This window comes from Protomyctophum parallelum (genome assembly GCF_964188405.1).
Source record: "Protomyctophum parallelum genome assembly, chromosome: 3".
In the NCBI taxonomy this organism is placed as follows: domain Eukaryota; kingdom Metazoa; phylum Chordata; class Actinopteri; order Myctophiformes; family Myctophidae; genus Protomyctophum; species Protomyctophum parallelum.
The window spans coordinates 29530293-29548453 of record NC_139698.1 but is presented as its reverse complement, the minus strand read 5'-3'; the positions used below and the strand labels follow the sequence as shown (position 1 = coordinate 29548453).

Sequence of the window (18161 nt, the reverse complement as noted above, 5' to 3'; positions counted from 1 at the left end):
CAGTCCCATCCTGTTCACATGATTTGTAGATCAGATGGGAAATATGTATGACGCCTTATTCAGCATTCTCAATAAAACATGAGACAGTCTTGCATCTTTTATTTTGGAGTGCCGCTTTTTCCACTTTGTTGGTTTATGAGTTAAGTTATATTTAAAGTTGAGCATCCACTGCCTTAAACAAGGGCAGTTTCCAGAGTTTATTTCTTTACATGCATGACCCTATGCCCTCTGTACATTTAATTTGGGTCCAAATTAAATATTTGTATAACATTTTTGGTCCTGCACCAACATTCTTCAGGCGCACATGAGGCTGAGAGGTGGCACATGTTTCTGAGGGGTTCTGCTCTGTTGGAGAAATGTGGCGTCAGCCTAATTTTATATTAGAGGTTTTCCAACAAAGATTCATATTTTATTGTAATTATGTACCAAACCCATTTCAATAACACAACTACACTGATAACAATACATTTTATTTCTATGCATTTTTCAAAACACAAAGTTCTTCATACATAAGCAGACACATTAGACATTAGACCACGCACACACACACACACACACACACACACACACACACACACACACACACACACACACACACACACACACACACACACACACACACACACACACACACACAATACAAAATTGTACGATTAAAAAAAAGAATATTTTTCAAGTCTGACCTATAGACCAGGTTAGATATAAATATACAGTAAATGTAGGCATACGTACCTGTATAATGTACAATCTACCACCAATAATATGGGCATACATCTATCATGTACTGTATATATGTACAGAATATCAACAGTGAATAATAATGAAAGGCTGACATATGTAGTGTCAGCCAGCTACACAGTGGGAATATGGATAACTATGTACAGTGAATATAAGAAATATTCAATCAGAGACATATTTAAAACAGTTAAAGGACCACTTCACCCATTTTCAACCATACATTCAAATAATTGTCCTCACTAATGCTGTACACAAATGACAAATGAGGCGCAGAGTGAGTACCTGAAATATGGCATCTTATAATGAGCTTTAGGTCCAATTGTATCAAGACAAGCTTCAAAGTGTGTGAAGTGCTCCTTTAACCTAAGCAGGCATCTCATTATGACACGTCAGTAGTTCATGAGCAAATGTGCCAGAATAAAGCAGGAGTCATTAATCCAAAACCAGAACACAGCATAAGGGGGCTTGGTGGAGCTTCATGGCTAACGGCACACAAAGGACTGACCAAGTCACTCAGTCTTGTGTCGATCATACAGGGGTGGGAGGGGTTCATCAGGGTAACTTGAGGTGAAAGAGGCCTTGCTGTGCCTTCTTCACCACAGGGCCTGTGTGCTCATCCCAGGAGTTGTCCTCGGTGATGCGGGCGCAGAGGAAGCTGCTGACTCAGCTGACCGGGTGATGTAGATGGAGTCCAGCTTCTCTCCTATCTTCCTGCAGTCCATGGTTAGTGGACTACATCAAGAGAACAAAACAGAAATACCCATGTTTGAGCAACTGAGAAGCTCTTCTTGCAGTAAAATATATTTACATAGATTGTGCATTGCATTCATTCACCCATTTACACACACACACACGTTCATACACCGATGGCAGAGGAAACCTGCATGCAAGGCACCTAACTGCTCATCGGGAGCAATTAGGGGTTCAGTGTCTTGCTCAAGGACACTTCAAAACTAACTCTGGGGAAGCCCGGAATCGAACTGGGAACCTTCTGGTTGCCATGCGGCCACTCTACCCACTGCCATCCCTCTAATGAAAAAACATGATCAACTATACAGTTGCATGCTTCTCACCCTCCTCACACTGACGTGTGTCTGTGCACGGCATCACACACCCCTCTGAATAACTCCAGAGAACATGCAGACATAATGTCTGCTGTGTTATTTGATCTATGCTATGTTTTATGTTTCTTTCTGTTAAGCACTTTGTGACCCTGTTCATAAAAGGTGCTATACAAATAAAGCTTTATATACAGTACGTAACACCAAGTCCTAATTGAACTCAGTAAGTAATGCAGTCAGTAGGCTAAAGTTCATTAACAAGTGTGGACTTTACTTACTGTTTTCTTTTATTTACAGTAGAGAATAATCCACTCATGGAAAGCCACCGAGAACGAGCTCCATGCTCCTGCAGTGCCTGAGAAGCATGGCCACTGAGAGTCCCACACACAGTAAACATGTTGCTAGCTCCCTTCAAAGCAGTCCAAGTACTCCAGGATGAAGTCGTAGCAAAATCGGTACTGGTCCTGAGGAAGAAAATCAAACAATAAAGATTGTACTATATAGTCGGAAAGTTGTGATTCAGGGTTTCAAGCCAACACAGTCTGTTAGATGTTGAAATCTGTGAGGGCTCTCGACCTTTGGCAGTGTGCAATATCGTATTAAAGATAATTAACAGGCTTTTTGCGCATTCATTTATGGCCAAATCTGTGCCTGGCCAGACACATTTTCTTTACATCTGGAACACCTCCTAGTGGTGTATTTGAATGAAAGCCACCTCTTACCAGAGACTCCAGCATGTTGGGTTTGGAGTTGCGTAGCGTCTTGACAGCATAGAAGATGTCCACCATGTTCTGGTACTGGATCATCTCCAGCAGAATGGTGCAGGCACAGAATGTCCCACTGCGGCCACTGCCGTTTCTGTGGGCAACAACACAATGGTCACAGGTCAGTTTGTCCATCCATGTTGACAATGCCATGGTGCACAATTATGCCATGGTGCACATGTGGTTACATGAGCCACTTTCTTTCATCCTTAACCAAATGAAATTAATCAGTGATTCATATAAATGAGCTCTGATTTAAACATCTGATTTATGTCCCCTTTACTCCACATCGACTGTTTCTGGCAACTTTATCAGTATATATTTAATATTGGTCGATCCTGCCCAGCGTCAGTTGGAACCAGTAAATTGCTGTGCCCAGCAATTTGTTGCTTAGAGCCCTTTTCAAGGTGACAGTGACAACATCATTTTGAGCATATAGGATATCATCTAACCGAAACACTCACAGGACAATCATGACGACATGAGAGAATGGAAAATAATCATCAACATTTTTCTTTCCCATCATTCTATGACATACAGTATTCTGTTGATACAGGCTTTGAGAGATCAGCTAATTTTCACTTCGTGTTGATCTAGTCCTCTCTAGATGAGGAGTGGCTAAATAGATGGAACACAAGTATAAAAAATCAGGTACAATGTGCAACAACAATAATGCTAAACAACCATAACAATGGAAACAATATAAGAGCCGTTTCATATCAGTAGGAGGTACAGTAGAGCCTGGTTCGAACCCCAGCTGTAATGTATACAGTAGAGTATGGATTTATCACAAACACAGTAACAACCGAGAATCACCCTCATGTTTTTTCACATGTTTCCAGGAATTAAATCAACACATTGTTGAAGTTCAGTGATCAATAATAACCATGCTTGTGTCTCCTACATCACTTGATACTGGTTCATATGGACACACTGTGTCTTCATAGAGAAATGGTCAAAGAGGAAACGCTACAAGCAAGTGAAAAGTGAGGAACGGCCACATTATGCGACATCCTGCCAGAGGTATTGTCCAGGTTATCATAAAGGAAAGGCCATAATCAATAAACTACTGCCACACTTCCTCTCTCCAGAGGTGAAGTCACAGAAGGGCATGGCAGACCCAGCAGCCAATAGCAGCAATATTAAGAGCATCAATCGTCCTCAGTGCTTTGGCAGTGTAGGATTCACTGTGTCCAGAACCAAGGCTTTCTGTATGAAGACATCATTGATTTCATCTCCATAATCTCTGTCCCGGTTGTCGCGGCTAACGCCATGTGACAGTGCTGAGTGATGCTGGCAGACCAATTCTGCAGCATCTATTCATATTCATCAGGGGGCTCTGCTCCAACCGGGGAGCTTATGACAACAAGAGAGTAAAGAGTAACACACACACACGCACGCATCACACATGGCACACACGCACATGCACACGCACACACACACACACACACACACACACACACACACACACACACACACACACACAGCCTCCAAAGGGCTCAACGGCGACACCTGGCGTCCCAGGTGTGCCCCCCTCAGCTTTCACAACATCCATGTTCATTTTGCAGCCCAGTTGGGGTTCTTTCTCTTGATCCATAGCCAGCTGCTGCTTCGTTCGGCAGCCTGTGACAGCGACCTGACGGCTTTGCAGAACGCCTGTCCTCGCACTCCCATCCCCTCAAGAAGCTTGGTTGTGGACGTGGCAACAAATCCTCTACACCCGACCTCAACCGGAAGCACCTGGGCACGCCAGCCGTGTTGTTCTGCCTCGGCTGCTATGTCAGAGTACTTCAGTTGTTTGCGTTCGTATGCTTCACCAACTGCAGCTTCCCATGGTACAGTTAGTTCAACAATGAAAACAGACTTCTGGGAGGTTGATCACAAGACCAGGTTACTGGCTGGTTTCTTGTCTAGATCAACCAGCATCCTCCAGTCTCGGGCAGAGTCTAGGATGGTTGTTTCGACTCTTGCAGATGGCTTTGCTGGGGGTTGTCCTGCTCTTACAAAAGGGGTGGTGTTTGAGTGTCTGGGCATTGGTGGAGGGAGGGCATTGTTGGTAGCTCTCCTTCCTTCCAGGGTGATCGCCAGTTGTCTTAGTCATATACTTAATCAGTGTTATATAAGTGGATTATAATGCATTGTAAGTATGTTTATAATGCATTATAATGTTTTGATACATTATAAGAACGTTATAATACATTATACAAATGTTTATAATGCATTGTAAGAATGTTTATAATGCATCACAGACACCAGGTGACTCACAGGCAGTGGACAACGGTGCGTCCCTCTCCACACTCCCTCTGCCACTTGTGCACTTGAGCCAGCAGGTTGAGGAAGGCCTTCTTGGAGTCGGGCACGTCACGGTACGCTGACCAGCGCTGGAACTGGAACTGGCACACGACCAGCTGGCCCTCCTGGAGCTGAGGAAGACAACACAGCTCATAAACAATAGCTGTGTGTGTGTGTGTGTGTGTGTGTACGCCTGGATGCCTACACAAGATGCTGTTTGCATTCCAGTATCTCTGCATCCGTCAGCATGCAGCTGCAAGTGCGTGCTGGGTGGACAAGTTTCTGTATGTGCCATTTAACACTTGTGTTTGTGTGTGTCGTGTGTGTGTGTGTGTGTGTGTGTGTGTGTGTGTGTGTGTGTGTGTGTGTGTGTGTGTGTGTGTGTGTGTGTGTGTGAGAGAGAGAGAGTGCGCAGAATAAAGCTACATCATCTTAGTTTGTGTGTGTGTGTGTATGTGTGTGTGCGTGTGCGTGCGTGCGTGCACTGTCAGCAGTGTGACTCTTAGATTTATGGGTGTATTGCTGGGCAGGGGGCTGAGAGGTCCCGGTGTGCTCATACATAGCCACGCCCCCGGTGCACGTCAGCTCACACTTAAGGAGCGGTGGAACATCGTTAGTCATGTATAAACTGGGCTGTAAAGACACCTGACGACACACAGAGGAATGTGAGCTACTGTACAGGTGTGTATTTTACACCTCCATATAATGCTTACCATGCATTCCTCTTTTATTTGTACGATTTCATCACACACACAGGAAAACATGTGCTAGATATATAGAGCGAGAGAGAGAGAGAGAGAGAGAGAGAGAGAGAGAGAGAGAGAGAGAGAGAGCAGAATAAAGCTACATCTTAGTGTGTGTGGATGTGTGTGTGTGTGTGTGTGTGTGTGTGTGTGTGTGTGTGTGTGTGTGTGCCTGTGCCAGTTTAAGGAGAATGCCAAGGTCAGCTGGCAGGGGAGCTGAGGATGCCAGTCACAGTCAGCACAGGAGGGAGGGCTGTGGGCACCGCTGCCACCCTGCACTGGCATTCCTAAAGCACTCCACGGTGATTCCCATCTGCGGGCGCTTCTTGCGTTCTTGTGCAAATTCATATTATATGCATGAGAAAAATCACAAAACCAACCTTTTTTTAAGGCAAGAGACAATGAGCACCTTTGAGGGTACATACCCCTCGCTAACGCATGCCACGTGCACACAAGTGTTTCTCCAACGAGAGGACAAACTGGACACTTCCATTTAGCATTCTTGCAGTGCCCCGATTGGTTTTTGTTCATGATTTCTTACCAATTTTCCTCACGCCAGGTATTTCATTTAATTGAAATGTCCGTTATGGTTTTATGAACAAAAACAGCAGAGCCTCTGGGGAATAACTCCTCTGCTGAGAAATATGGCCTGCATTCCAATCAAAGCCCCTCTTTAGTATGCCAACGGACGCATGAAAGGCAGGGAAGACGCCCATCGAAGGCAATGCCGGGAGGAAATTGAAAAAAGGGGGTGAGACTGACCTTTACTGCATGCATGTCAATGTGCTTCTCTACTGTGTTTTCCCACGTTACGGAGAGTGACTATGGTGTACATCTTCACCCTTATAGGTGGCTTTATGGAAATCCCAGCAGCGCTGGTTCAATTTCCTGGCCTGGTGAATTCAAATATGTCCTTTGCAGCATGTATAATAGGGAGCTATGAATAAATTGTTTAGTGTATTTATTTGACAACTTCCCTGACACTGCCACTGGCGGGACGCAACACCGGAGTGAGTAGTGCCGTGTGCATAAGAAAGTAGCTACAGAAGGACAGAGACAGAGGCACTGAGGCACGCTGTGTGTTGTAGCATGATAGCAAGTGAAGCCTACAGACAAAGAAGGCTCTTCGTTTGGAACTTGCTGGAGCGACCCAAATGCTGGCTGCCGTAAAGTCAGAAGCTCTTGAAGCGCGCATTTGTTACTCATCACCTGAGAGCACACAGCCCAGAAGTGCTTCCAGCCGTCAAAAGTGCACAACACCACCGACTTGCAGGTTTCACATGAAAATGGTACACAGTACATTTGTCAACATCATGATTGCACAGCAACATCCTGAATGTCAGTTTGACTCTGACACCTGCCCCACACAGATCTTTTTGGAATTCAGCTTTACAGAATACTGAGATATGTGAGGCTCTTCAGTCCTTTTTGTCGATAAGGTTTCCAGCATAAGAGTCCAAATCATGCCATCTCGGTGTACACTAACACACAGTGTAGTATGTGTGTATAAAACCTTTACCCGGTGTGCCAGCAGATTTACTGAGAATGATTAATGGCATGAAATTCTCCTCTCCTGGAGAATGTTACTCACAAGATTTTGAAAAGAGCTTTCTGCATTTTAATCTTCAGATAATTTAGCAATATTTAATGACATCTTTATCTTCAGGAGTAATTCCTCCAACTACTGAAGAAATATATCATGTCATTGACATCATCAACAATGTTTAGACCCATATCTAAATTAGCCTTTCTTTCCAAAGTACTAGAGAAAGTGCCTAGTATTTTCTTTTATGATTGTCCCCTGATTCTTTGAAAAGTTTCAGTCTAGTTTTCAAACTCATCACGGTTCAGAGCCTGCACTTCTACAAGTTTGAAGTTCTCAAATTCTGCCCGAACCTGACCCTACCCAACCTGACGTTTTCGGGCTGGACCGAGCCCAAAATGTATGCTAATTAATTAGTCGTGCCATGCCAGCCTCGGCTTCTGTGAAGAAAAAAATATATATATCTACTAGCGGCCTAATGGTAAGGTAGACGGAGAGTGTCTTGGATGAAATGGAAGTGGGTGTCTCATGCAGCTCAATGTAAACTTTACTAATTTATCTAATTTGTCTAATTCCTAGCCCATGTTATTAAAGAAAAACAGGTGACAATGGCCAAAACTCAATCGAAAACCGGTGCTCGAAAATCAGAGATCAAAATGTTTTGGCCATTATTTCTGGAACGGAAAGTCCAATCTGCTCAGTTCAAAGCTTGTTGAATGCATGACTTTGAGGACAGAAAGCGAATAATGACAACTCATGTTTTGTTTCTAAAGGCTCATTTATAGTCTGGATTTTCGGTGGTGAGGTGACCACCGCTCCCGTGGTGAGCTGACCACCGGAGCTGAAATAACGTTGAGCGGTGGTGAGTAAAAACAGAGAGAAGGGCTGGAGCGGTGGCGGTGGATTGCTCTTCACCGCGGCTCGTGGCGTCATGTTGTAGTTCGGTGGTCACCTCACCACTGAAAATCCAGGCTATGAATGAGCCTTAACAGCTGATCATGACATATCATAATTGATCGTGTAAAAAAATGTGTAGGTGAATGGCATCGTGCTAGACTGGTTTATGTCTTACCTGAGTGGCAGAACTTTCTCTGTATCAGTTGGGAATATTTATTCCAGCTATCGATTTAATTTGTGATTTAATTAAATTAAATAATTTTTTTGAATATTGAATCTTGGAGGTATGAAGTGCCACCGAATGTATGGAAAGACTGAACCCTGAGCTGAAACATTTTGAACAACTCACCCTCGTGACATTCTTGACCCGAAACAGACGAGTGATGACATCGTCGTCCGCTGACATGGACAGAAACTCCACTTCCATGGGTCCATACTGCTGTAAGCCAGGCTCCGGCCAGTACTGGACACACGGCTAGAGAGAGAGAGAGAGATATGATTGAACTGTACCAGAAGATAACCAGGAATTGCAGTAGACAAGCAGAAAAAGAAAATGTTGATATTCGGGCCAACAGTTTCTTACAAGTCTCTTGTGGAGGAAGCTACATGTCCTACATCTTTAGGTCCCTTAATTTAAATAATGTGCTGACCGGACCAGTTCTGTATGCATGAACGTGCATTCAAATCCATGTGCGTTTTTTCCCCAAACAGCTCTTACGCTTATCTCAAGAACGCACGCAGATGATGTGTGTATGGCAAGTGTGTTTGTGTGTGTGAGTTATGAGTGGTTTTAGAATGATGGACACAGGTGCATTTTCTAAATGTGTGGCTGGTGAGACATTAGGATACAACAACACACAGAAGTGTGTGTGGGGAGGAATTAATTGGCATAACGATTAAAAAGAAAAGTGGTAAGAATCACAAAACAAAACACCAAGAGTGTCATCACAAGTGCACATGTCTTCTTTAAGTGTTTAAGCGAGGAAGAGAGGAGATTTGATAAGTGGTTGATTACATATTCTGCTGGTTTTAATGCTCATGAGTGCAAGGTTTGCTTTTGCACAGACATACCCCGCAATTAAAAACTGGTGGTGATTACCGATACTGATGGGTGTTGAAAAGGAGGCAATTTATACCTAAACAAAACATAGGCTATTAATTCAGTCAGCCAATAATTAGTCTCAGAAATCAAAGACAACCATGAACCTTCCACACCATGTTCCCACATGGGCCAGTTGCATAAGTAGTTACAGCCTTAGTAAACCAGACATGAATTCCATGCACCTTACCAGAGCACATTTCAATTCAGGCTATTTGTTTTAAGGAATATCAAGTTAAGCTCAGAGGGACAGACACAGCATGTTCTGAGCCTTTGATGTATGTAAATCTGGCCCTGAGACGTTCCTAGAAACTCCAAACACTGACACCAGGGGAGAGATTTGCCAGGGACACCCTAACAAATACAGAGAAACAAACATACCGGTATCCATATTACGACTTCACAACAGGATTTTGCAATACGTGACTAATTATTTTGAGTCGATAACATGCATGAAAGTGACATTTTGTTTCCCGTTAATTTCTGCTGCAGAGCCAATCAGATGAAACTATGGTACACTCAGCTTTGATGAAGTGTGTTCGTAATTTGTAATGTTGTGTTAGTACAGTAACATGTCACTGCTTGTACCTGTAAACTGTATTTCAATATTATGCCCAATGGTGGACTTGTCTAGAAAGTGTTTTAAAGCTGGATAATTTGATTTCCCTTGATCGCTTCCAAAAAACAATAATTGATTAATATTTTGAAATATGTCTGTATCTAATGTCTGTCATCTTTTGGATTTGTTGTTTGTTTGCTGCTATTTTGTTGTTCTTGTAATCAGGGAGTCAGAGAGTTTGCACACGATGTTAAAGTCAACTAGGTGCAAATTTCCATTGACAGCCCATACATCCAAACAGAAAATGCCTATCTGATTGTATTAAACAACGTAAAAGTCATCAACATTGCAGCTGTACGAAAAGCTTGAATTATCCTCTTTCTATCTGTTAAGTGTTTGTTTAATAAAAATCCACTGTAGACATGTAGAAGTGTTGGAGCTTGGAAGTGCTTGTTGGATCACCACCTGTTTTGAATTTGCACCTAATGCAGGAGGCAGCAGGACATTGCTTTACTGAAAACGAGCGCTTCCAAACTCTGATGGCAAGATAGCCGTGGTCTGCAAAAGGTCAATTATCCTTCCCTGACTAAATGAAGGTGAAATATAATCACAACAAGAGAGCTCACCCAGGCTGAGTTGGACTGGTTGAGTTGGTTCAACATGACCACCGAGGTGCAGCCGTAGTCAAACACCAGCCTCCAGAAGTCGGCCGTGGTGCCGGCGAGCGGGTGAGGCGTCACGATGAAGGCGGCGGGCCGGTGGAAGCTGTCGGTGAGCGCCGCGTTGATGTAGTTGTTGCTCTCGCCTTCGGTGGTGACCAGGAAGGCCAGCGCGCGGTCGGGAGGCAACACGTCCATGCTGCGGTTCTTCTCCCGGTTCCTGGGCAGCAGCGCGATGCTGCACTCTTCAACGTCCAGGTGAGGCGTCACCGAGTTCAGAGTCTGGGGTAAATGAGGAGAGAAAACAAGAACTAAAGTAAAAGTGGGTGAGGAGGAGGAAGACAAGAGGAGAGAGGACGAGGAGGGTGAGGAGAGGACACCATCTGTAGGCTTTTAAATACGTAGGCCAGATAAACAACCCTAGTTAATTTTGTCACAACAGGATTCTCTAATAAGTGACTAGAATTATTAGTCCTATCTTTGAGATTTGGGGGGCGGCCATACTGTAGCTTAGTGGTTTGAGAAGCGCAGCAGAGATGCGTTCAGCAGCGCTAATGTCAGACGGGTGAATTTACAAGGACAAAATAAGCACACGAGACCTCTGTCTTTATAAAGAACAAACAGTCTGTAATCAGAGAAGCTTTTTTTCTCCTGAGACTGAGCAATAAATCTGGCATAATTCATATGGGGCATAAGATGAGAACATAATATGGAATTAAAATTCCACTGTTACTTTGAAATGCAAAACCCTGGATCAATGTGGCTGCTGTTGTCCTGTGTATCTAGTCTGGATGGAATAAAGTGTTGAGATCGCATTGCAGAGGGCAGACAGGGTAGGGGCAGAAGGTTTTGAGGTGATGCTAAGGTGCTGCTCTCTTTTTTTTGCACTAGGTATGTTGGCGTGTGTGTTATTTAGATGTTGTACGAGTCACTGTGCACCTCTATTGTCTTGTATTGTAATGTATTGTATTCATGAATGCTGCAGTGCGGGTCTTTTGTGTCCAAGACAAATTTCTCCCTCGGGAGACAAAATAAAGTAACCTTGAACCTTGAATATATGAATATAATATTCTCCAAACGGCACATAATGAAGCATCATTATTGTATAAAGAAGGATGCCTCTGGTTGTGTGATGTCATCACCCCTCTATATTCCCTCTGTGCAAAACATCTACATCCATACAGTACATCGATTCTACAGTATTCTTTATGATTTATGATTTGATTTACTTCCACACAGTTTGCCGGTAATTGGCTTCAAATATGGATGTGTTTTTTTTTTACTTACAACAACAAAAAACACCATATTATATATCACGAACGCAAAATCCAATCAACCCCAAATACATGTTGAGGGGACTCTATAGAGTGTACCCCCAAAATATATTAGCTTTCACCCATTGGAGGCGCTACAAATGTGGAAAAGTTGCATTATATGTAATTTTGGTGTGGTTGCATGGAGGTGTTGTTCTGACCTGAGTTGAAATAATAATAATGTTTTAGTGTTATATGTTGTGTATGTTTTAGTGTTATAGATGAATTGCGCATGTGTTAGTGTTACAGATATGTTGCATATATGTATTTAATGTGTTCTGACCTGGAACTCTTCTCGTAGCTGGGATGAGTTGCTCTGGGAGTCCACGCGCAGCATGTCCTTGTAGGTGAGGGCGAACTCGTTGACCAGGATGGACGTCTCTCCACACAGACAGGCCTCCAGGATGGCATCATGGATGAAGATGTACTGCTCCTGCAGGTCATCAACAACAGCACAGTGAACATGGAGAGGAAATTAACTGAGAGTCTTACTCTGTGTACAGCCTGAGTTATACTCTGTAGTCCAACAGTATCACCTCTGTAAAACTGTGAGCACTGCAAACTAAATGGAAGACAGATACATAAAACAAGAGCAGAAGCAAAAAACTAGATACATAAACAATGAATAATCAAAGTAAGGTGATGAATGGTGGAAAATGTAAATGCAACTTAATGTACTCAGATCTTTTCCCCAGAGGAATGTCTTTGCGTTGCTGAGTTATGTAATTTCGCCTGAGTTGGTGTATGAGGCAAGGTGAATTGTGCGCATTCACGATGCCCAGTTCGCCTCATTTATCTTTGCTTGTCTTTGCATTGACTTTGCATCTCGCTGCAGGGAAAATATCATTGCCCCCTGTATGAACGTACCTTTAGAGACAGTCAGTATGAGCAGCTGAATGTACCTCTGTGTAGATCATGTTGATGTGAATAGACTCTATAGCTGAATGTACCTCTGTCTGGATTATGTTGATGTGAATAGACTCTATAGCAGCTGAATGTACCTCTGTGTAGAATATAGATCATGTTGATGTTGTGAATAGACTCTATAGCAGCTGAATATACCTCTGTCTGGATCATGTTGATGTGAATAGACTATAGCAGCTGAATGTACCTCTGTCTGGATCATGTTGATGTGAATACTCTATAGCAGCTGAATGTACCTCTGTCTGGATCATGTTGATGTGAATACTCTATAGCAGCTGAATGTACCTCTGTCTGGATCATGTTGATGCGTCGGGAGCACAGAGTTTTCACACAGTTGTAAATGTCCACCACGCCTTCACATTCAGCCATGTCCAACATGACGTCCAGCACGATGTAGCAACCGGTACGACCTGCCCCCACACTGACACACAAACACACACAGACACACGCACACACAGACACACGCACGCACGCACGCACGCACGCACGCACGCACACGCACACACACACACACACACACACACACACACACACACACACACACACACACACACACACACACACACACACACACACACACAATGTTTAGTTTTACTCATCAGAAATGTGTGACCTGTTAGTAACACAAGTAAGATGCGCAGACTCGGGAAGCGAACGCAGCTCGTAAATTTCAATAACAACAAATAAATTACGTACTTTTTTTACGTTTCCTTTCTTAACGTTTTTTTTTAAAGTTTTATGTGTTTGTGTGTACGTGTGTGTGTGTGTGTGTGTGTGTGTGTGTGTGTGTGTGTGTGTGTGTGTGTGTGTGTGTGTGTGTGTGTGTGTGTGTGTGTGTGTGTGTGTGTTTGTGTGTGATACAGCTGCGCCCTCTGGTGGGTAGTGTCACAACGTGACACACAGACAGACAGTTCTGCCTTGGTTACATAGTAATCGCTCATTGCATTTGCAATCACTGCATTCGCAACAAGTGTCAAACATGGCTACCACAGTTGCTCAAATGCAATATTCTATTAATCTTTGTAGGGCTATGGGTATGTGATAAACAAATTATAACCTCACACATTGGTCAATGCTCAGGTGATAATTTCTATTAACGTATAGGTGATTTCCATACAATAATGAGTGTATGTAGTAATAATATTAATAATAATACAGCATATATCATTAGGTATGAATCAGAGATGTTCAAAAGTCTTTGAGGCATTTCCTTATGTGCCAAATAAAAAGTTTAATCTGAAAGAGGACGAGTCTGAAGTCAAGTCTGAGGTCACTGTGTGTGCGACTTATTTACGACCCGAGTGTCAAGTCTCAAACTCGAGTTCCCATCTCTGGTAAAGTTTGGGGCGGGCAGGAAGTGATGTAATGTCTGTTCTAACTGTTCTAACAGTGAACGTCCACAGGACAGTACGTGTCATGAGATGCTAACCTGCAGTGAACGACCACAGGACCAGCATCGGGAGGCGTGGAGGCTTTGACTCTCCGTATAAAGGCCAGCAGGCCTGTGGCGTGAAAGGGCACCCCGTGCTCTGGCCACGAGGTGAAGTGGAACTGACGCACTTCGTGCTTGGCTGAGTAGCCTCTCTGTCAAAACACACAAAGACAACAGGAATTAGCATTACATTGAGATTAGCCTCATAGCGTTTGCTCATGCCAGTTTACGTTCTCATTGAGTCATTTTGACAAAGCTTGTAACTCAGTATTTAAAATGAGTAAGTCATGCTTGAGAAAGTTTCTCATCACTTTGTGATAAGTGATCATTATTTTATGATATTATGTCATATTTTGATAAGTTTCTCAATATGATGTCTTAAGGTCCTTTCAGACAGGGAGCGAGTGACGGTCTGCTCCAGGTCTGCTCATACGGGATGCGTATTGTAAATAAAAAGCTCCCCACAATCCAGGTCTAGTCGCCCGCAGGCGTGTGCACGAAACTAGCATGTGTGCGGCAAATTCACAGGACTGCCCCCATGAAAATACGCTTGCATAATCGGCCCTCAACTTCTCTGCACGTAACGAAAATAAATGCATGCCTCTCATTGAAAAATAATTACTAGGTGTGTCAGTCGCTCCCCGTCTGAAAAGGCCTTTAGAGGTATTATTGTTTGTTCGTCACAGTTGGTGGAAAGAGATGCTTTGGACAAATAGTATAGATGATTGGTTTCCCAGGCAGCAGACCCGGCTTCAAATCCAGGTGTTTACAGTAGACTCTCAGTCATTTACCACTCTGAGTGTAAATTAAATGTCAAAGTGGATGCAACGCAAAGATTTGAGGAAGAGAGAAATAAAAAACTAAAGTGGCTAGTGAGGGAGAGGGGCGAAAACAAACTCTCAGCATCTGCCATATTTCTGCTGATTTGAATAACCAGCAGCGTTCACCCAGTGAGAGCAGCTGTGATGGAATGATGCTAATAGAGTGTTTGTGGCACTGTCACTACAGAGTGACTCTGAGCCATTTCAAAGAACAGCAGCATGAAGGAGCCCTTTGGGAGACTACAGGATGGGAACACTGGGAACAAACCAGTAGCACTGGAGCAGCTGCTCTCTCCAGCTATATTGGAGAAGAGATGGAAGTGTTTTTAAGCAGCTACTCATGCTAATTCCTCTCAATGATGATTTATCCAGAGAGGCCCACGTTCTCATCGGTAATAAGTCCTGTCAGATTTTAAGCTGTTCTATAAATAGACCAAGTCACCCTGAGCGGCAAGGACGGAGTTCTCCGTTCAATCAATTAGTAACGCCCAGCGCTCAGGACGGAGATTGAGAAAAAGGACAGAGATTATTGATATCAAAAACCGATCGCATCGCTCCACAGGCTGGGAGCATCTGTTGCGCAACATTCAATGTTATTTCCCGGTGGGACGTCATCGAAAATGCTTCCCCATTTTAGACGACGAGACCGAAAATCTTAAAATGTGAATAACTCTTGATCTAAGTCCTCAACCTATGTAACAGAGAAATATCACTTACTTTCAGGAATGGCAAAATGACAAAAGCAAATAAATAGATTTATAAGGGTTCAAACCCTTTGCCAGTTCATTGTTTTTTTCTCCTTCTCCTTCTTGTCAGATGGTACATGGTAGAGACGTGACATTTTCACCAGTGATTGGAAGTTGTGTCATTCTAATTAAAGGTCAAAACTTTCACAAAGTCACAACTCCCACGCTGCGAGTCTAGTTTCTATGAAACCTGCCACAAAACATCCATAATATATCCTCACTCTACAATAACTACTAAAGTCTGACTCGATTCTCGAATACTCTCTTTGTCCTTGCTGCTGCAGTGCAGGTAAAGCTGCCAGACGTCTTAATGGAGGCAGCAGGTAGGAGGTAACCACCCGCTGTGTGTAAGTGCCTAACATACTGCGAGGGCTGCACCTACGTCGTCTCATTATTGAGTGCCAGTAACACAGCAAGGCAGAGAATCAGAGACCTTGCAGGACATTTTAGTCAACTAAAGGACCAAGTGAAGTAAATTATTTCCTTCTCTATTGCAGCAATGACAGCAATGATGTGATCAAAATTGTTAATTTTATGGAGCCGTTGGACCATTGCCAATTAAATGCAATTTTGTCTGTGTTACGGACCACGGTCCTTCTGATTATTTGTTATTTGTTTAAGTATAATTATTATTTATGGTGTCTATTAAATTAGGATAATTTTGTTATTTGTTTTATGGCATGTGACAAGTTGTATTTCTTTTTGCTACAGTACTCAAGTGAATTGACAGACATGGCTCTGAGTGACAGGTCCCTGATTGGACCTGCCCCTCTGTTCCTTATTGGTTCTCCCCGACAACACCAGTTTCCTGTTGGCTGGGCACTCTTCCTGTCTCTGTATAAAAGCTCAGTTAAACTTGGACTTCACCAGGGGACGACAGCATTCAGCAGCAGAGACTCGATCCCTCTAGTCCTCTCTTGTGCCTGCCTTAGGGCCGATTCATACTCCTATTTTAGAGCCGAATAAAAGTAGGTTCGGCTCTGTAGAGCCTACAATTTGACGTCATTTGAGGTTTGGGGGGCGGGTACCGTCCTAAAGTCGGCTCTTCGGTGCCAGGTATTTTCTTTTTTCAACTTATTGTAATTTTGGTTAGTTAGGTTAGTTAGGGATTTAGAATTGTCTTTTGTTTAACATTCTGTTAGGGCCTTTAGATAGGGGTAAACTTTAGATTTTTAGTTAGATTCGTTTTGTTAGAATAGCACCTGCACCTTGAAGCCAAAATGTGAGAGTTGTGAACCAGAAATGTAAAATTGTCTCTGCTATTGAACAAAAAGAGCGACTACAAATAAATTGAAGTTCTTTTCACCCTGTCTCCTCGCAAATTATGTCATGTCCCTTCACCCTAGACGAAGGTCAATAACAGTCTGGCACAGCCTAGCCTCGGAAACCCAGACGTTTTACTTAAGGCACAGCCAACCTTGCCACACTGAAGTAGCTGTGCTCAAATGTTATTTCCAATTAGACTACGAGAAATTGGACAATTCATGAACAAAAAGGGAAGCCTGGGGCAGAGCTGACCCAGACAGTCCTGAGAATCTTGAATTATTGTACCATAACACTATGGACGGATTGCACACGTGCACAATCCATTGCGGACCCACAGCAAACACACACACACACTCACACACGGTGACACACACTCCTTGAAGGAACGGAATAACAGTGCAATGTCTTCGCAAATAAAGAAAGGCAAAAAGCAACAGTGCACACAAACGTGCACACACACACACACACACACACACTCACACACACACACTTAACCCTAGAACACTAAACGTCCTTATTGTCAAACCCATAGGCGGAGCTTGAACTTGACGCCTGGGGGTGCGACTGCTTGGCCAGCGACACCCGCGCGCACGCAATTTTGACCTTTATTTTATTATTTTAGCGTTTTTACAATGCCCTAACCCCTAAAAATGAGTTATTTAGGTAGTACAGCAGCTCACACACATACACACATGCACTACAGCCGTACAGCGAGTCATCATATCATGATAAGAGAGATGATTACAAACTACAGTCAGAAGCCAGAAGTTAAGTTTAACCCCCCCCCCCTTTTTTGTTTTGCCACCCCCTGAACCCCCTCAAGCTCCGCCCATCAAACCATCAATAAACATGGGTATATTTTACGCAATGTAAAATATTCCATAAAACACACTTCTTATCAAAATATATTGAAGTAGGCCTACAGTAATACATGCAACTTAAGGTACTCTTCTTTAATATTTCATCATGACTTCTAACTAACTAACTAACTAAATAAATAAATAAAATGTTGATATCATAGGGGGCAACATCGGTGAAAAACGTGGGTATTATTAAAAAGATATTCCTACAAAAATAAAAATAATAATGGGGCTTTTGTCCACACATTGTTGAAAAAAGAATAATAACGGCCATTGTGGGTGTTTCTCTATGACTCTCTATGTTCACCCACCTGTAGAAAAAATCAGGGATGTGGACAGGGAAACAATATCCTCGCGTAGCCAGCCTTCATCTGTCTTTGCAATGCATATTGCCCCAGGCAGATTAAGTCTGGCCCCTCTCAATTGTGGGAGCTTCACGGCCGA

The 18161-nt window shown here is 43.2% G+C and overlaps 1 protein-coding gene across 1 annotated transcript in view; it reads right to left on the bottom strand.

Moving 5' to 3' along the window:
* Positions 1–2184: 2184 nt before the first annotated feature.
* LOC310856103 (receptor-type tyrosine-protein phosphatase U-like) overlaps positions 2185–18161 on the bottom strand; it is a 152864-nt gene continuing 136887 nt past the window's right edge. The window contains exons 22-29 of the mRNA XM_083761325.1: positions 14022–14176; positions 12878–13013; positions 11952–12101; positions 10323–10637; positions 8388–8513; positions 4829–4986; positions 2522–2657; positions 2185–2263 (exon numbers count right to left, since the gene is read on the bottom strand). Of these exons, the coding sequence (XP_083617451.1) occupies positions 2201–2263; positions 2522–2657; positions 4829–4986; positions 8388–8513; positions 10323–10637; positions 11952–12101; positions 12878–13013; positions 14022–14176 (1239 nt within the window). The 3' untranslated portion in view covers positions 2185–2200. The remainder of the gene's footprint in view (positions 2264–2521; positions 2658–4828; positions 4987–8387; positions 8514–10322; positions 10638–11951; positions 12102–12877; positions 13014–14021; positions 14177–18161) is intronic.